General features: G+C 43.9%; 1 protein-coding gene across 4 annotated transcripts; it reads left to right on the forward strand.

The window, feature by feature from the left end:
- The first annotated feature begins 1853 nt into the window (after window positions 1–1853).
- On the forward strand, window positions 1854–18994 carry Ticam2 (TIR domain containing adaptor molecule 2). Of its 4 annotated transcripts, none has more exons than XM_050149234.1 (4): window positions 1854–2450; window positions 15080–17255; window positions 17314–17466; window positions 17713–18994. In XM_050149234.1, exon 2 carries the CDS (start codon window positions 15138–15140, stop codon window positions 15867–15869), a length of 732 nt encoding a protein of 243 aa, XP_050005191.1. In that variant the 5' UTR covers window positions 1854–2450; window positions 15080–15137; the 3' UTR covers window positions 15870–17255; window positions 17314–17466; window positions 17713–18994. The 4 variants fall into 4 exon arrangements, with proteins under 4 accessions (XP_050005191.1, XP_050005192.1, XP_050005193.1 ...); XM_050149235.1 differs by having other exon boundaries at window positions 15080–17004; window positions 17149–17255; window positions 17314–18994; XM_050149236.1 differs by having other exon boundaries at window positions 15080–16781; window positions 16898–17255; window positions 17314–18994.
- The last annotated feature ends 1384 nt before the right edge of the window (window positions 18995–20378 follow it).

Genomic DNA, 20378 nt, shown 5'->3' on the forward strand with positions numbered 1-20378 from the left:
CTGGATTGTGAAGGACTGAAAAGTCCTGTTTTTTATCCTTTTAAAAACTTAAGTTTGAGACTGGAGAGATGGCTCAGAGTTAAGTTAAGGGCACTGGCTGTACCTTCAGAGGCCCTGAGTTCAATTCCCAGCAACCACATGATGGCTAACAACCATCTACAATGAGATCTGGTGCCCTCTTCTGGCCTGCAGGCATACATGCAGACAGAATACTGTATATATAATAAATCTTTTTAAAAAAAAGTTTGTGTGTGTACGACCAATTTAACTTCTCCTTCAAACAGTACATGTATGTGTTGTGATGATCGATGCAACATTTGAAGCAATTTAAAAGAGTGGGAAAAGCTGAGTCGGTTTACCCTGGACGGTAATGACTTTTAGCTCATTGGCGCACTTGATGTGTCAAATGGGGAAGTAGGTGTTCGTTAAATCTGTCATTAGTTTGAATGTTTTGGAGGAGAGACAGGTGGAGCAGTATATATTGATTGAAGTTCTGTGGTTGCTAGAATGGTAAACCTTCCAGCTACCTGCATTCAGCATCTTCACCTTACAACAGGAACACATGGAAGAAGGTGAAGTTAGCCATAACAGATGGCACTGCTTTCCTTTTTATCATGTCCTTGATGAGCTAACCCTTCTGGCCTGACAAATGATCAGCCTCACAACTAACCAATTACAACAAAGACTGATAAAACTAAACCTTGCTGGTTGCTTCATTGAGGGAAAACTGGGGACATGCCTCTACAAAGGCTAATTTTCCACTAAGAACAAAAGCAGAGGGTTGCAACATTGTCCAAGTCACCACAATAGAGTTTGAGATCACACATCAGGGACTTAGAGATGCTGGCTTTACTGCTGCTTCTTCGCAAACAAACAAGGTTCTCTGAATTTCTGGGAATGGTCAGGAGAACCAGAGGAAGAATACTGACCCAACATTAATCTGGATGCATACAGTTAGATTGGTGATGTGATTATACATTGTACACAAGTGGTACACATAAGTAGTTTATAGTTTACCGGAGAAGAAAAGGGGCACTGATTCTGAGAGAAGAGGCAAGAAGAGCACAACACCCAGGCAACCCTGGAGAAGACAATGGCCAGAGAAAAACAGCGCCCTAAGGAGCGGCAGGGCAGCAGTCTGAGTAGGGACTATATACTGGCTCCCAAGGTTAGTGGTACACCCAGTTGGCTGCCTAGAGAGGAGAGTAACTCTGAGGTCTGCGCTGTGTGCCTCTGACAACAGGCTTCCAAACCCAATTTGCTATCCGTGGGCTCCCTGGATTTGGTTAAGTTCCTTTCCTCCATAAGCAAGTGGAAATTGTCAGCCAGGCATGGAGGCGCACACACTTTAATCCCAGCAGAGCCAGAATCCCTAAATTGAAGGCCAGTTTGGTCTGTGTTAAATCTCAAACCCTGGGACAAATGGCTGGGGTGCCTATTTAACATATCAAAACGAACCTGGCTGCCAGGTACTCGCAGCATCCCTCAGTACCTACCCTTCCCCCAGAGACTCTTTCCTATATAATCCAGATCTTTAGGTTACTCGCTCTTTTACCTTTTGCTGTCTCGGCTGCTGCACCTGGTGTGTGTCCTCCCCCCCCCCCCATAGTCCACTGTGGGCTCTTCCCAGATGTCCCTGTCTCTGACTATGCTCTCCCATATTTCTACAGTAAACTTTCCTCCAACGTACCTCAGAGCAGTCGCATCCGGTTTTGCTTTTTTTTTTTTTTTAATTTATCCTACTAATTGAGTTCCAGGACAGCCAGAACTGCTTAGTGAGACCCTGTCTCAAAATCACCAAAATGTCAGAAGAGAGAAGATCTAATTGAATTTTTGAGGTATGTCCAACATTGGAGCCTGAGGTAAAAATCGAGTATGGGGACTCTGGAAGGTTTGTAGTTTTACTAGATTCTTCTTGTTGGTTTGGTTGGGTTTTTGGTTGGTCTTGGGCCTTATTTGGACTGTAAGGAACAGATAGAAGCCGAATTCCTTTCCGGGCTTCTCCTAGCCTGGACTTTGGGACTTAATTTAAAAGGAGAAAAACAGAAATTCAAAAGGAAGAAAACAAAAACCAGGGAGCCAAGCCGGCATTTTTCTGGGTAGCAGTTCCCCAGGGCATTTCCCCTCCTCCGCCCTTGGCCATCTGCTTCCTCCTGGGGACTGTGCACCCCATCCTCCCTCCACTCGGTCGTTGGTGGCCCAGTCTGCCAGGACACCGGGAGGCCCGCAGAGCACGACCTTGAAGGCGAAGCCCATCGCCCCGAGGGCTCCACGACAAGCCCAGGTCTTCACTGGGTGTGGCGTGCCGAGTCGCAGCTGCTTCGGAACAAGGTCTCTGGCAGTCACGTCCTAACTTTCAGACCTCTGCGACAAGTCACCTGTCAATAAGGGCTTGCTCAGTGGGAGAAGAAAACTGAAGAGCCTCGTGGACGCGCAGCACTGTTTCCCAGGCAAGTTGCGGGCACCGGGAACGGGCGGCTGGGAGTAACGTGCTGCCCAGGTCGGTCCACAGTCTGCTGGGCAGGCCCGGTGCCTCCATCCGAGGGCTGCCCCTTTCTGGAGGGAAAACCCGCGCACCTATTTGCCAATCTTGGGTTTCGTTTTGACTAGGAAGGTTTTGTTTTAAGACATGTAGTGGAGGCTAGCCTCCACCCCTGTGTAGCCCATCAAATTTCTATCCTTCCTATCCCTCTGGAGTGCTGGCAACAGATTTTTGAAAGACTCCCAGGACCATGAGCAAATAGCCCAGCGGCTTATGTGACTTTTAAGAGCGTTGTGCCGGTTCAGCCAGCCACGCAGAGCCAATGCAGAAAGATTTGTGGGTGAGGCATTTTATTCTTCTGCTTTTCCAGGGCTAATTTGAATGGAAGTCATTTGAGCTGGTTTCAATGTTGCATTAGTTAGAACCACTCAAGTTCTGTAGAACAATAAACTTTTAAAAAGTATTTTAAAATATGATCCTTACTGACCTACCATTTTAGCAGTGTCATGGACATATTCGGAGTTAGCTCCATGGTCTATTGTTTCTACTACAGAACAGAAGAGCACGTAAAGAATCAGGAGTTATATTTGAGGCAAAGTCATTGTTACTATATGGGGCTTGAAGTACAAACCACGTTTCTTTTTTTTTTAAATATTTATTTATTATGTATACAATATTCTGTCTGTGTGTATGTATGTAATGGGGGCACCAGACCCCATTACAAATGGTTGTGAGCCACCATGCGGTTGCTGGGAATTGAACTCAGGACCTTTGGAAGAGCAGGCAGTGCTCTTAACCGCTGAGCCATCACTCCAGCCCCCTACAAACCACGTTCCTGTCGTACAATCACATCTCCTTTGCTCCTCATTGGTGGATTTTTTTTTTTTTAGTCATCAATTTAGCAAGTGTGTAATGTTGAATACCACCTTTAAATAATACCCCCCAGGCCAAATGTCCCCATATCCTGGCTCCCCTTTATAAGTAGCCTCTTTGGAAGGCTTGCCTCTGGGCCTGTGTTCCTACTTCTATTTTTTTTTTCTCCTCCTCCTTTTCCCCTTGCTGGCTCTGAGTGACATCAGGGACAGTCTTGTGAAAGCGGGTGTCTGTGCACAGTTCTCAGTTCTCGTCTCCCCTGACCAGTCAGTCGCCACTGTCATAGGCGTGCGCCTGTCTGCTTTCTTTCTTAGACTTGCAGCTTCTTGCTTTCTGCTGTGTTCCCACCCCACTGGTCACTGAGGCTTCTCAGTGACTAAAGAGTGTCCCAGAGCCCAGGTCTTGGCTATCTTTTTCTTATAGATATATTCTCCCCAAATGATTTCCACCGGGAACCATTAGTCCCTGACTATACGTAACATCTATACAATGATGGCTTACAAATTATAATCTCTAGCCTTACTTCTTCTCCAGTTCGCAAGCATATATCCAGCTCTTTATTGATGTGTCCAACTAGCAATCCAATAGATGTTTTAATTTTGTATATGTAGACAGAACTATTGATGTCACACACAACACTCTCAGCCTCTCATTTGCCTGCTTTTAGTGATCTTCCATATCTCAGTGAACACTGTTGCCGTCCATGCAGGTCACAATCCAGGAACTGTTATTTTCTGCCAGCCCTAGGGACTGAGCCTTGTGCTTGACTGGCAAGTGCTCCACCTCTGAGCTACGGCCCCAGCTCTAGGAATCATTCTGGCCTTTGGTTGGTTGGTTGGGTTTTGTTGTTGCTATTTGAGACAGGATCTTGCTATGTAGGCTGGGGCTGTCTTAGAACTCACAGTGTAGACCAGGCTGGCCTCAAACTCAGAGAGATCCATCTGTCTCTGTCTCCTGTATCCTGTGTGCTGGGACTGAAGGTGTGCATGAGCACCCCAGGCTTGCGGTCTTCATTTCAGCTGAGATTCAAGCCTCCAGCAAACTCCATGGTCTGCACCTGACTGCCTTCTCCCTCTCAAGCTAAGCCATAGGAGACATTTCTGCCCTGGCTTCTCTAGAGCCAGCCTCTAAAAAGCAGTGAATTTTTTTTTTTTTTTAATGTCAGAACTTTTACTCTCTTCAAAACCCTCTGGTAGCTTCTCATCAGAATGATTAGAAAGCAAAACAAATAAACAACTTTAACTGTGGCTTTAAAGGCCTGGGGTCCTACCCCTGACTCTCTGATGTCTTCTGCCTTCCCTCTCTGCCACAGTGACCGCTACTCCCTCCAACTCGACTCCTTCGGTCCCCTCCTTTTCCTTCTCACGTGCAGTCGAGCTCTGCCCTGATAAAACCAGACCCTCTGCCGCTGCCCTGCGAGTGGGGTGCTTGGCCTTTATCCGCTCAATCCAGGGGGTTCCTGAAAACCGTATGAAAAGTAAGGGTTTCTTCATGCACATACCTATAGGATGGCTTAATTTATCAATTAAGCATAGTTAGAAATTAGTAACTGATAAAATAGGACTGTGATGGCAGTATACTGTAATAAAATTGCCAAAATAAGGGTTACTTGGATACTCACCCTGTACTACTCTGACAGTTGTCTGATATTATAGATAGTGACTGCCGGACAAACAGAATATACAGCGTGGACATTCTACACAGTGACTGCAGGACAAACAGAATATACAGTGTGGATATTACCAGACAGAAGGATGACTCAGGTCCAGGTGGGAAACTACTTAGACTAGTAAGAAACTAAAACAAGAATTACACATTTCTGGACTTTTCCATTTAGTAGTTTTGGATTGTGGTTACACCAATGAAACTGAAACTGAAGGAAAGCAACCCCAAGTAAGCAGAGACTGCTGTGTCCTGTGAAACTGTGGTATCTATAAACCATCTGCCTGCTGCTGCTGTTAAAACTGTACAGCCATCTTTCTTTTTATTTTTATTGAGCTCTACATTTTTCTCTGCTCCCCTTCCTGCCTCTTCCCTCCCCTTTAACCCTCTCCCAAGGTCCCCATGCTCCCAGTTTACTCAGGAGATCTTGTCTTTTTCTACTTCCCATGCCGATTAGACCTATGTATGTCTCTCTTAGTGTCCTCATTGTTGTCTAGATTCTCTGGAATTGTGATTTGTAGGCTGGTTTTCTTTGCTTTATAGTGAGTATATGTGATAATTGCCTTTCTGGGTCTGGGTTACATCTTTCTTTTTTTTTAAGATTTGTTTTATTATGTATACGGTGTTCTGTTTGCATGTTTGCCTGCAGGCCAGAAGAGGGCACCAGATCTCATTACAGATGGTTATGAGTCACCATGTGGCTGCTGGGAATTGAACTCAGGACCTATAGAAGAGCAGACAATGCTCCTAACCTCTGAGCCATCTCTCCAGCCCTGCCATCTTTCTTTTGACTGTCATTTGGACATTCCATTGCCTTAAAATTAATTCTATTTTTAAAAGTAAATCATCTTTCCCCCTGTTTGGAGATTTGTCTTTCATACAAGTTCTCATTTTGTCTTCTGAATATAGAAAATTAAAGAAAAGAGCTGGACACGGTACCAGTCATCCATAACCCTAGAACTCTGAAATGTACCAAAAAGAATAGGCAATAATCTGGGAGGGGGTGAGGAGAAAGTCTAAAAGATTGGATTCCCAAAATCAGAAAAATAGATACGAGGATGAAAATCAATTTTTCGTTTTGTTTTTTGTACTTGGACAGAGGCATTTTTTGAATTATTTACTTATTTATTTTATACATATACATGTATATGTATATGTATGGGTGGGTAACCACTAGCTTTAAGGCTTCCTACAGACACACACACACACACACACACACACAAATATATACATATATATCAGTGTTCTGCCTGCATGTGTGCCTACATACTAGAAGAGGGCACCAGATCTCATTATAGATGGTTGTGAGTCACCATGTGGTTGCTGGGAACTGAACTCAGAACCTCTAGAAGAACAGCTAGTGCTCTTAACCTCTGAGCCATCTCTCCAACCTTGACAGAGGCAGTTTTTAAAGTAATTAAGCATTGGCTTTCTCTAGGGCCTCCTCTGAATGCTGTGGTAATGCTCAGATTCCGGTGACTGAGCAGTATTTATAGTTGTGGAGGGGACTGGAGAAGCTCTGGGAACTGGATTTGTTGTGGAGTTAGCAAATCCATGCTATTGCGAACTTTGCACATATATAAAAAGAAGATGGAATATAGTTAAATATAAAGGTGGCTTAACCCACGCTATATGGGCATTGAGTTAATGTGACCTGCATTTTAGAAGACAAAACAGAAAATATTTTTATATAGTAAGCCCCCTTTCTTCATATAGCATAATCCTTGTAAAATACATGTACTTATGTGTGTTTATGTATGTGAGAAATATTTATGTGTTTATACATATGTGTAAATATATATGAACAAAAATAGTTACATGTCCTTGTGTATATATAACATCCACAGATAATCAATACTAACTTTGGTGTAGTTTTTCCTGTCTATTTTATCTGTGTTTTGCATTACAAAGCTAGGGTCATCCTATATATACTATTTTGTATCAACTAATTATTACAGAAGGAGTTAATTTAATTCATAAACATTGTTAATAGGATTCTGCCATGGGAATAAATAACACTTTACATTGCCATTTGCCAGAGTGGGTTTTGAGGCAGTTTGAAGCTGCTTCCCAAGTCAGCAAGGACAAGAGTGCTGAGGTGACCAGGACATTACAGCAACTCAGGGGAACACTACTCAGTTCAACCCAGACATGGTATGCTTTCTGACAACATGGCCCTAAACAGTGTCTTGAAATAGAAAAGACTACTTCTGTAGACAGTGGGAGCATATGTTCTAAACACGCAAAACACAGGTAAGACACACGAGGGTGTGCTGGTTAGGTTTACTGGCAGCTTACGAAACTGTATAAATGAGGTGGGCCTGTTGGCTTGTCTACAGGGGACTGTCTTCATTGTAAATTGATGTTGGGAGACCCAGCCATTGTGAGTGGCACCGTCCCTTGGCTTTGGGCCCTGGGTCCTATAAAATTAAAGAGCATTAGCTGAATACTAAGCAAGCAATCAAGGATGTATTATTCTCTCTTTGCTCTTGACTGTGAATGTGATGTGACTAGCTGATTGACTTCCTGCCTCGATTTCCCTGAATGATGGTGTCTTGGCTGCTGTGAGAGACAGCATGACCAAGGCAATTTATAAAAGAAAGCATTTACTTGTGGGCTTACTTAGAGGGTTGGTCCATGACCATCATAGCGGGGAGTGTGGCAGCGGGCAGGCACGCTTGGTGCTGGAGCAATAGCTGAGAGCTTACATCCTGATTCACAGACAAAGAAAGAAAGACTGGTCCTGGTCTGGGCTTCTGAAACCTTCAAGCTCACCCCAATGACGTGCCTCCTCCAATGAGTCCGTACTTCCTAACCCTTGCCAAGCAGTTCCAACAACTGGGAACCAAACATTCATTCTTCTCTCCACTCTTCTTCCTGCGCCTAGATTTCCCCTCCTATTTATTCTGCCTGCCAGCCCCACCTATCCGTTCTTTGCCTGGTCAGTTCGTTATTAGACCAATCAGGTGCTGTAGGCAGGTAAGGCGAAACAAATGCAACATATCATTACATCATAAACAAATGTAACACACCTTTACACAGTTAAAGTAAAATTCCACACCATAAACAAATGTAACACACCTTTACACAGTTAAAGTAAAATTCCACATCATAAACAAATGTAACACACCGTTACACAGTTAAAGTAAAATTCCACATCATAAACAAATGTAACACACCTTTACACAGTTAAAGTAAAATTCCACACCATAAACAAATGTAACACACCTTTACACAGTTAAAGTAAAATTCCACATCATAAACAAATGTAACACACCGTTACACAGTTAAAGTAAAATTCCACATCATAAACAAATGTAACACACCTTTACACAGTTAAAGTAAAATTCCACATCATAAACAAATGTAACACACCTTTACACAGTTAAAGTAAAATTCCACATCATAAACAAAGGCAACACACCTTTACATAGTTAAATACTCCACAGCAGAACATGGCTTCTCAGCAAGTCCAGTATGTGGGCTTAATTACTGAACCATCTCTCCAGACCCCTGAACGTAATACCTTTAAGTCTCCTCTGCTCATAATTTCCCCCAGTTTTCCCTTACCTCTGTTCTGCCCCTGTCTCCCACATGTGTAAACTTGAACCCTTTAACTATCTAGTGCAGAATGATCCAGACACAGTTGGGCCTCTGATTCCTGAGCGTTTCTGAGACTCATGTGCTCCTGGCCCTTGCTCCCTGCTGTAATTGTCCTCCTGGGAGCATTCCCATCATCTGGACCCTGCATGAAGCAGAGTGCAGTGGGTCCTGATTGTCTGTCTGCCCATCCTGGCTTCACATCCTTCAAACCCAGCAAGTCTCGGTGTAGAATAACTTTTCAACAAAACCTGTAAATGACAATAAAGCAGTTTTTTTTTTCATTAATAGCAAAACATTAGTTGAACAAGAAGCATCGACGTTACCTATTTCTGCCACAAGATGGTGCTGTTAGATAGGAAAGAAAAAAAGGTTCTCCGACTCAAACATCACAGACATGCTAAGGTTTTAAAATGTGCTAAATTTCAAAGGTACTTATTTAAATATATAACCTTTTCCCGTGATAAACACACAGACAGAAAGTTTAATGATCATATGTATTTTATCAGATTATTATTTTACTCCTACCTACTCTAATTAGGTGGTCAAAATGTTTTTAAAAGATTAACTTAATGACAGGAAACTCTTAGGTGAGTGTTCTATCAGCTGAGCTAGGTCTCCATCCTTCCTTCCAAGAAAGACTGTATTAAGAGTCCTTCTGAAACAACAGAACCCATATGAGATAAGTGGAGGCCAGGAGAAGGGTAAATTTTAAAGATTGGCTTGCAGGATGGGGAGTGCTAACTAAGTAGGGCAAACCAGACTGAGACTTGAGAGCTTATTCCTGGGGTTGGGGATGTATCTCAGTGGTAAGGTGCCGCCCTAGCCAGTATTTGGCGCTATGTTCTATCTCAAGTCTGGAAAAACAACAAAATAATAACAACCAAGAATAGCAACAGTAAGTTGATACATTCTTGACTCTAAAGACTGTGTTGCCTTCTCCCGGCAGAATCCTTCCTCTGAACATCCAGCTGATGGGATGCAGCCCATCTACATTTCGGAGGCTAACCCCATTCACTCCAACTTTACTGATTTAAATGTTAATCACCTTCATAGGTTTACACTGGCCAAATCCCTGGCTACAATGGCCTAGGGAGCCAACACAGGAAATTAGTCATTACAAAGAGCGGAATGGGGGCGACTAAGCTTGGCAAGAAGGGGATGTGCACACTGATGTTTCCATCTTTAGTCATGGGCAAGACGGGGTGGCTTGCAGCTGGAACACCTGAAAGGGACTTCCTGGGAAATTTCTACAGGTGCTCTGACCTGCTCTTTTTCCTAGTACAGACATCTTCTAGTGAGCCTAAGACTCCTAGGTTCTGCAACTGTGCAGGAATGCACACATGCATGCAGACATGATATTTCTCCCCAACAGGCACCGCCTGTTACATTTCAAAATGAGATCGGAGGCAATTTGCAGCAAGGTCTCCATTCCTATCTTACTGGGAATAGAGGAGAGACCTTCTACAGCTATCCACCAATCTCTCCCCCCCCACACACACACACACTGTATCCATACCATTAACTCTGCCCATTTATCTAGCAAAGACCAACTACTCCCTCTTGTCTGCCCATCACATCCCTGCCTGCCCCTTGCTTCATACATAATTTTCTCTTCAACTCTTACTCTTTGCTACTGATAGACATCTTTATAAATTATCCTCTCACCCCCCCCCCAGCCTTCCTTCCTTTTTCTACCTTTTTTCTTTGTGACAAAATTTTTCAAAGTGGACTTTCTAGGACTGGGAAGATAACTCAGTCAGTAAAGTGCTTGCAAGAGGACCTGGTTTTGATCCTCAGAACCCATGTTTATTTTTTAAAACAGTTGAGGGTGGAGGTGTTCATTTTGATCCCAGCAAACTCAGATCTCTGGGGCTCAGTGGCCAGCCAGCCTTACCTAACTGTTGGGCTCCAAGTCTCTGTCTGAAAAGTGAGGTGCGTAAGCCCTGAGGAATGACACTTCGGGCTGTCCTGCATCCTGCGCACACATGTGCACACACACAAGGGTTTTCTTTCTGATTGTTTGTTTGTTTTTTGAGACGGGTTTCTCTTTGTAGCTTTGGAGCCTCTCCTGGAACTAGCTCTTGTAGACCAGGCTGGCCTCGAACTCACAGAGATCCGCCTGCCTCTGCCTCCCGAGTGCTGGGATTAAAGGCGTGCGCTAGCACCGCCCGGCTTCACACAGGTTTTCTATATTGCTTTTCTCTGGCTTCCTTTTGCACTCTCCCCAAGTGATCTGTCCGTCCCTCCCGCACTGTGCTGAGTCTGCTCATCTCTTGGCACTTCTCTCTGCTCTCCTTATTTCTCAGTGCTTGTCTCCTGCTGTGAGTTGCCTTTTACTCTTTGACTCTTGGGGTCCATCCCCCAGCTCCCACATAGTTACATGGAAGCTTGTTCTCATTTATCAATGCCTGGCCTTAGCTTGACTTGTTTCTAGCCAGCTTTTCTTAACTTAAGTTATCCCATCTACCTCTAGCCTCTGGGCTTTTATCATTATCCTATACACCTTTCTTTACTTCTTACTCTGTGGGCCTTCTGTGTAGCTGGGTAGCAGGCCCCTCACGTCCTCCTCTCCTCCTTTTCTCACTCCTCCATCCCCCTTCCCCAGATTTCTTCTTCTATTTATTCTGTCTGCCAACTCTGCCTATCCCTCTCCTGCCTTGCTATTGGCCGTTCAGCTCTTTATTAGACTATAAGGAGCTTTAGACAGGCAGAGTAACCCAGCTCCACAGAGTTAAACAAAAGCAACATAAAAGAAAGCAACACATCTTTGCATCATTAAACAAATGTTTTACAGAATAAATGAATGTAATACATCTTAAATTAATATTCTGTAACAGTCCCTCTTGGCCAATAACAGATAGTTAAGCACTATCTGTTAATTGAAAAAAACAGGATGTATGAAGATAAATGTCAAATAAGCATCTCCAGGGTTAACCTCTTTCCCAACTCCATAGTATCACGTGCCTGCTCAGCGTCGGTTCCTTTCTGTTCTGTTTTCAAAACATAACTCAGTTCAGTCACTTGCTCTGCGGCCACTATGTCTCAAGTCACCATTATTTTCTGCCAGGTTTCTTTGACAAACTCCAGTGATCCTGCATCTGCATTTACTCTCCTCATTCTGGTTTACTGCAAGCACTGAGTGATCCTGTGACATGAGTTAGAGCAGGCTGCCCCTCTCTAACTTCTCTTGTGATCCTGTGACATCAGTTAGAGCAGGCTGCCCCTCTCTGCCTTCTCTTGTGAACCTGTGAAACCAGAGCAGGCTGCCCCTCCCTCTGCCATGTAGTCTTGTGTGTGCTGCCTCTGTCTCTGTGAGTTCATATGTGTGTTGGTCATTGATTTAGCAGGCCTTGTTTTCTTAGTGTCCTCCATCCTCTCTTTCTCTTCCACTTTTTTCAGGTCCTCTTCCTGCCTCCTCTTCCAAGGGGTTCCTTGAACCCTGAGGGGAGGGATTGACAGAGCCATCACATTTGAGGGTGAGTGTTCCTAGGTCTCTCGTTCTCTGTATAATGGCTGGTTGTGGGTCTCTGTATTTGTGCCCATCTGCTGTAGAAGGAAGCTTTTTTGATGGAGGCTGAACAAGATCATTCATTCTCAACCAGTGGATGGTGACCCCTGTGAGGGGTCTAATGACCCTACCACAGGGGTTTCCTAAGACTATCTGAAGATCATATATTCACATTATGATTCATAACAGTAGAAAAATTATAGTTATAAAGTAGCGAGAAAAATAATTTTATGGTTGGGGGGGTCACCACAACATGAACTGTATTAGAGGGTCACAGCATTAGGAAGGTTGAGAACCTCTGCTCTAATCTATTAGTATTTCAAAATGTCATTAGGAATCATTTTATTAGTTTTTATTTATTTATAGAACTGTCATATTTGGTTTTACCCTAGGTCCCTGGGCTACCTAGTCTCAGGTTCATGGTCACCCAAGCAGTGTTGTGTATGAGTTGCATTTTATGGAGTGGGCCTTAAGTCAAATCAGATATTGGTTGGTTACTCAAACAAACTTTTTGCCACCATTGCAACTAGCATATCTTGCCAACAGGATACCATTGTAGATCAAACCATTAGTGGTGTTTATATATCTCCTTTGGAAGCAGGCAGAGTACTGTGGGAGCTCCTTCAGCTCCTTCAGCCAATAGCCTTTAAGATATCAGCACACTTGGGTGTGGTCTCTTATACTATAAATACAGCTGTAAAGCATGCGCTCACTTGCTTCCAGTTCTCGCTTCCTTTAGATTCGGTTCCTGTTCCCCATTCGTGTAGAGGACTGTGATCTTAGACCAGTGATCTGTGAGTCTTCCCTAAATAAATAACCCTTTATTATACATAATTCTGAACTAGTGTGGAATTATTTTGTATCTTCCACCACCAGCAAAGTATTTTGCTGTACCAAAGACACTAGAACATAGGGGTGAAGGTACCAACCCCATTTCTCAATGTTCAATGAGTTGTATAGGTGGTGTCTTTAGTAATGCTATCAATTTGTGGAGAGCAACCTATAGTCTTGGCAATAGCCTGGGTTGTTTTGGGGGTTCCCATGGGACCTCTATGGCCAACAATTCAATTAGATATAATCCAATCCTGGAACCTGAAGCTTCACTGATGACAAGAGATGGCAAGTTGGGTATCTGTCTCCCCCATTATTTGGCTCCTTCATTAGCTCATCTTCATTTGTGTATATATTTTAAAAAGTTTCTGTTGTTTCCACACCCTTCCTCAAATGGCTGTTAATTTTAGGTGTCGCTCCATATTCCCTCCCTCATCCTCCTCGCTCTCCTTCCCCTCTCGATCCTTCCGTTCCAGTCTCCCATCCATCCATTCATAAATATACTATTCCCCTGTCCTGGGGATGTCTATCTGCACCCACTTACTCTATACCTAACGGATGTGGTTCTATGGATTATACCTTGCTTACCATTGACTTATTGACTATCTCCACATATAAGTGAATACTTACATTTGTCTTTCTGGGTCTGGGTTAACTTACTCGGGATAACTTTTTCTAGTTCTATCCATTTACTTGCAAATTTAATGTTTTAATTTTTGATGGCTGAGTAATATTCCATTGTATAAATGCACCACATTTTCTTCATCCACTCATCTCTTGAGGGACATGTAGGTTCTTTCTAATTTCTTGTTGTTGTGACTAAGCAGTTGTTGCTATGGTGGGATAAAGTACCCTTTGGGTATATGTCCAAGAATCACTGCCTTTTTTTAAAAGGTGAGCCAGACTAAACACAGACACACGTGATGAGCAGTGACCTCATGAGACCCTCCCCAGTAACAAAAGGCAGCAGTGAGTCCTAGCCAATGAAGAATGGCAAATTAATTAGGTTTTATTATTTCTAATGCACGCGGGCTACATTTTAGAGTGGCGCATTAGACTGCCTCTTGGTCAACTAGCACCTTTGAGCCAGCCTTAAAGAACAAATACCACACGTGACAAACAGGGACTAACAATTCCTTCACCAACCTGAAGCAGCAGCAAGGGATTTTATCCTCTCCATGTACCAGAATAATATTCCAGGTGTGTTTTTCCAACAGTGTCACCACTTTTTCTAAATCTGAATTATATGGACCCTTGCCATTGTGCTTTTTGGGTCATTGCGGATGTGGCTGTATACACATATATGGTTGTATAAACAGAGGAAGTCATTAAGAAAGAGAAAGAGGGCACCAAGAGCGTGTGCAAGCTGGGGAAAAGCATAGGCTCAAAAGCCTAGTTTATTTTTGAATCTGGTCTTTGAGCATAAATAATAGATGATATATCCCGTAGCTTATATTTGAAAATATGAAAGTAGTATTCGTTAGTCTAAATTGTCTTTTGATGAAAGATTCTCCCTTGACGTTAACCTTGCCAACATCTTCTGGAATGACTTAAATCCCACTCATGTGGGTCACGCTTCTTTTGCAGCTGGTTTAATTCTTCTAATTCCAGAATCTCAGATCACAAAAGAATAAGTGGGAATGCATCCTCGGTTGGCTTTACTCGAGAAAGCCGCAGATCTCAGTCCCTAGATTTTGACACAAACTGGGCTGTTAACTTTCCTCGGGTGGATATTTGTTCTCTAGCATCCTGAGGACCACCTGGGGAACGATGGTTTCGTGTAGCCTAATTTCTTCTCCAACACGTCCACTGCCATGGAAATTCAGTGAATCCTGCACACCGACATTGCAGGTCCCTTGGTGCTGACTCAGCAGAGCAATCTGTGGGACATTCTCATCATTTGTATCTGTTTGCTACCAAAATGTTTCTCTCGTCTCTGGCAGCCCTCGTGAAACTCACAAAAGCCTGATAGTTTGGTTTCTTGATTGGCCGTTGTTTCTTTCTTAGGCCTTTATGTTACAGTGTTTTTCTATTTTTAGTTTTTTTCAGTTTGAATAAAAGGGTTTTTTTTAATGTTTTGATTAAACATATAATATCCTGTTTTGTTATTCCCTTTTTAGATTGAGAAGAAATGCTGAGACTCAAGTAAAGCTCCCTCTTCTGCTCCACGTGCCTGCCATGGGTGCTGGGAAGTCTAAACTAGATCACTGCCCTCTTTCCTGGCACAAGAGACACAGTGAGGATGCAGCTCCAGACCGCCATGAATCGGAGGATTCTAAGGATGCGTCCTTGCATGGTTTTGTGGAGCACAGCAACAGAACAGAGCCGCCGACAGGAGAGCAGGAGGGAGCTGAGGCAAAAGGAGAGATGCCTGAGGAGGAAGCTGAAGAAGAAGTCTTCCTCAAATTTGTGATCCTGCATGCAGAGGACGACATAGATGAGGCCCTCAGGGTCCAGGATCTGCTGCAAAATGACTTTGGTATCAGGCCGGGGATCATTTTTGCCGAGATGCCGTGTGGCAGGCTGCATTTGCAGAATCTAGACGACGCTGTAAATGGGTCTGCGTGGACCATCTTGTTACTGACTGAAAACTTCCTACGCGACACCTGGTGTAACTTCCAGTTCTACACCTCCCTGATGAACTCTGTGAACAGGCAGCACAAGTACAACTCCGTCATTCCCATGCGGCCCCTGAACAGCCCCCTCCCTCGGGAACGGACTCCCTTGGCGCTACAGACCATCAACGCCTTAGAGGAAGAAAGCCGAGGCTTTTCTACCCAAGTGGAGAGGATTTTCCAGGAGTCCGTGTACGAGAGGCAGCGAACGATATGGAAGGAGACGCGGACTGCGCTGCGGGGACAGTTCGTTGCCTCAGACAAAGCAGACACCCGGCTGGCTCCTGTTTTGTAAACAAAATGATTCATCTTCACTTGAGAAAGCAGTGTCTAGGCAATGCTTCTCTATGAGTGGGGCTGCTTTCAAGAACTCTGTGGAGCACAGGAAAGCTACATTTCGGCAGGCTTGGGGCTGTGGTACTTTCTGATGATAAACTCCAGGCTGTCAGTTTCTAGCACTTTTTTATAGTTTCCACAGTTTATGAATATTCTTAACTCATTTCTTACGTTACTGTGAACAGGCGTGCATGACAGACATTTCCAAACTACGGTATTAAAAGTCCTCAAAAGACATGAACAAAATGGCTCTGATCGTGAGAGGCCTGACCACCTCATTCCTATTTCTCTCAGGAATGGTACCACAAAGCATCCTGGTGCTGTCAAGCAGAAACACGGATGGCCAGATTGGGACATGTGCCGTGTGGACGCACACACGTAGTAGATCAGAAGTAGATGTCAGAATGGTCCGGCTTTTGATAATAATCCAACCCCCTGTGGTTTTGTTTGTGCTGGAGTCTGGAACCAGGTTCCACCATGAATTAGCAATCATTCTGAGAGTGTGGTACTAGGGACTCTGTGGAGAGATGTCCCCTGACCTCCCAGTTCCCGTCTGTAACCGGGGTTTTATTCGCAGAGCTTGTAAAAAGCATGTGATTCTCTAGCTGATTGCCTCTGAAATCAATAACCTCGTATGTGAACCCTTAGAAAGGTCCCTCATACACAGTGATTGATTCAGGGGATGTTTCTTATCTAGGGTGGTCAGACTGGGTGTGGGTGTGGTGTGTGTTTGGGCAGAGACTGTATTTTTAGCATCTCCCCTTTCTGGGTCTAATAGGCCCACACGGACCTGTACCTTTCCCTCACAGAACCACAGCCTATTTGAGACCGAAGCTCGGCAAACAAGCACAGGCTGGGCTTGTGGCTAAGGGTGAGTCATGTCAAATAATGAGAAAGTGCCCAGTGGGGGCCAGGAGACCTACTTGCAAGCCAATCTCTGCCACTGAGGATGAATGTGCCAGTGGGCAGCCATTCTCCTTTGTCTAGGAAATGAAAGGGTTGGATTGATGAATCTCTAAAGGCTTTTGTACGCTCCCAGGACAGGAAAAACTGGAAGCCAGAAAGCAACAAGCAAAGCCTTAAATGTTCATAAGGTACTACATAGCGTGATCGTTGCAGAAGACATAATGCATGCTTACAATGAATTGATATTTTGCATCATAATTGATTTTTAATGACAGTCACAGAAAAGAATCTATACATGCTTACTCAGGTTTTTTGGTTTTGTTTTTATACAGGCTCTCTCTATGTAGCCCTAGCTGCCCTGACACTTGCTGTGTAGACCAGTTGGGCATCAAACTCGCAGATCCACCTGCCTCTACCCTTGAAAGTGCTGGGATTAAAGGTATGCATCACCACATGCAGCTACTCAGGTTTTTTAAAGATATATATATATATTATAGGAACCCACGAACAAAGGCATTCCTCCCCGTTCATGTGTCTCCTGGTCCTCACCTCCCTGGATCCCCAACTGTCACCGCTCACTTCTTTATAGCCACTGTGCCCCACAAGGAGCCTGCGAATCAGTCAGACCTCGGGTCTGCTTCCCAGAGAAGGTGATTGCCTTCATGGCATTTTCTCCACTTTCTTTGCCAGGGTAACTCACTACTCATTTCGTCTTTTTCAGTTTTACTAACTCTCCCTTCATTATTATTGCTACTATTATTGCTGTAATGCTTTCAATTTCACAAGTGCCGTATAATAATAAGACATTAACCACCCACCCTTCACATGCCTGCCAAACTGGAACTGATGCTGGGTGGCATTTCTTAACAAATGTTTTTCTTCTCTTTCATCTCCAGTGAAGACGGTAGAAAAGTATTCTGAGAAACATCAATCCATGTTCCCGAAAGAGCATGGCACGATGTTCCGGCAACCTGGAGCTCGGCAGGCTTTTTGTTGTTGTTGTTGTTGTTTTGTTTTTGGTTTTATGAAGAGCTAAATGTTAGGTACTGAGTAATTATAAGTGTTAAAATGAGCAAGAAATGGTTACCAAAATAACTAATGATAAAGGGAGGCAGAGACGTGGGCCTCATGGGTCTATGTTAATGCTCACATACATGGCTTTAGATAAACACATCAATGATCCGGAGAAATTCTGCCACGTGCCAGCAAGTTGTCCTGGGTACTCTGTGCCACCCGCCTGGGAGCTGCTGTAGAAGGATGTGAGCTATGCCTGAACAAACAATTCTCCACCAAGTATAGAAGTAAAGAAGTAAAGAAGAAGTATGGTGTATTGCCAGGTGTGGTGGTGCACGCCTTTAGTCCTAGCAAGCCAGAGGCAGAGGCAGGTAGCTCTTAATGAGTTCAAGGCCAGTTTGGGCTATAAAGCAAGTTCCAGAAAAACAGTTACACAGAGAAACTCTGTCTTGAAAAACTAAAAGGAAGGAAGGAAGGAAGGAAGGAAGGAAGGAAGGAAGGAAGGAAGGAAGGAAGGATAGTTTATCTCACTTCTAGGCATCCTAGAAGATGCGGTGGCTTAATGAGGTCACTCAAGACCTAGGTTCTTTCCTGCAGTGGAATATTATACAGCCTTGAAAAATAGTAAAATTCTGACATGTGCTAAAACATAAATTAACATTATATTTAAAAAGTTAATATCACATGTTTTCACATATATGTGATAAATTCATAGAGACAGAGTCACAGAGACAGTCAGAGGCTGTAGCGAGAGAAATAGGATGCTAATTTTTCAATAGCTGAAGAGGTTGGTTTAGAGTAATGGGGAAGTTCTGGTAAAGCCCTTGCTAGATATATTGTGAATGGACCTAATGCTATGAAACTGTACACTTAAAAAATGATTAAAACAATACGTTTCCATAGGTGCATTTTGCCACAGTAACTTTAAAAAGTAAACAACAGACCAAAAAGTATAAGCCCAAAGTCTTCCTATCTTTTTTCTCGGCCATTCTCAGTTTTCCAGTTGTGATTTCCTCTGAATTGTGTTGTGACTGCTCCAGGTTGGCCCCACATGTAGACAGGACAGTATCCAGCCTACTAAGTCCAGAGGAGTGGTCCACCCAAGGAGGAAAATGTTTCATTACTGCTGTTAAAAATTAAAAATATTCAGTGATATTGAAGCTCCATTCTGACTTCTGGGTGATTTTATTGGTATTTTTAAATTCTTTCAACTTGTCACTGTATCTGCCCCACTATACTCGGGAACACTGCCATGAAGTCAAACTATCTGGATTTGAATCCCAGCTTGGTCCTCTATTAATTATTACACACACAGAGAGAAAGAGAGAGAGAGAGAGAGAGAGAGAGAGAGAGAGAGAGAGAGGGAGAGAGAGAGAGAGAGAGAGGAGAAATCTTTTAAATATAATTTGGATCTAAGGCTAAATGTTTGTTAACTGGATCATCATTAAAATGCGACAGTTAGCAGAACTTTGCTAAAACTAACATTAAAACCTGGGTGAGGGCCAAGAGAGCCACACAGAGGACCCCTGCAGTGTCCTTGGGCCACAGTGACAGAACTCCTCAGACTGGTCAGTCTGAACAGAAGTGGTCGCTCACAGTTCTACAGCCTGAGGCGTCCGAGGCCGAAGATGTCTTAGTGTTTCTAGTAACGCTAGAAGACCACAGGGCTGGGGAGGAAAGGGTGTGTTAGCGTCTACTCCCACATTGTACCACCAGAAGAGGTCAGGACAGGAACTCACACAGGGCAAGAACCTGGAGGCATGAGCTGATGTTGAGGCCATGGAGGGGTGATGCTTACTGGCTTGCTTCCCCTGGCTTGCTCAGCCTGCTTTCTTATAAAACCCAGAACCAGCAGCCCAGGGATGGCACCACCCACCACGGGCTGGGTCCTCCCCCACTGATCACTAGATGAGAAAATGCCTTACAGCTGGATCTCATGAAGGCATTTCCTCAACTGAGGCTCCTTCCTCTCCCTCTCCGATGACTCTAGCTTGTGTCAAGTTGACACAAAACCAGCCAGTACAAGGCACTAAGATTTGGTGTCTGGTGAGGACCAGTTTTCTGGAGATGGCATCTTCTTACTGCCATCATGGAAGAAGAGGAAACGGGCTCCTGGAAGCATCTTTAGTCAGGGAACGAGTCCTATTCTTGAAGGCAGAGCCCTCTTTCCCAATAGTCTCTCAAGCTCCTGACCTTGTAATACCATCATCACATTGCGGATTAAGGTTTTGCTTTGGAATTTTGGGTGTTCACACAGTAGTCAGCCATCAATAAACCTTGCTGATCTCAGTGTCCTCGAAAAATAAAGATAATACCCACAAGAAAGAGTCACTCTGAAGACTGTTGAGTGGCTCACACATCGTCCTAGCTGACTTTTGTTGCTGCAATAGAGCGCTGACTGAAACCAGCAAGTCATCTTACAACAAGCACAAGCCTGGAGTCAGAAACTGAAGCAGAACGGCAGAGGATGCCTGCTGTGTTCTCCAGGCTCATGTTCAACTTCTTTCCTTAGTATCTCCCAGGACCACCTGCCCAAGGGTGCACTGCC

The sequence above is a fragment of the Alexandromys fortis genome, unplaced genomic scaffold (assembly GCF_014885135.2).
Source record: "Alexandromys fortis isolate MF-2015 unplaced genomic scaffold, M_Fortis_MF-2015_v1.1 scaffold_60, whole genome shotgun sequence".
Lineage (NCBI taxonomy): Eukaryota > Metazoa > Chordata > Mammalia > Rodentia > Cricetidae > Alexandromys > Alexandromys fortis.

What these genes read in the sequence shown, in the direction of transcription:
- Ticam2 (XM_050149233.1), top strand. Translation starts at nt 15,138, where the DNA reads ATGGGTGCTGGGAAGTCTAAACTAGATCACTGCCCTCTTTCCTGGCAC.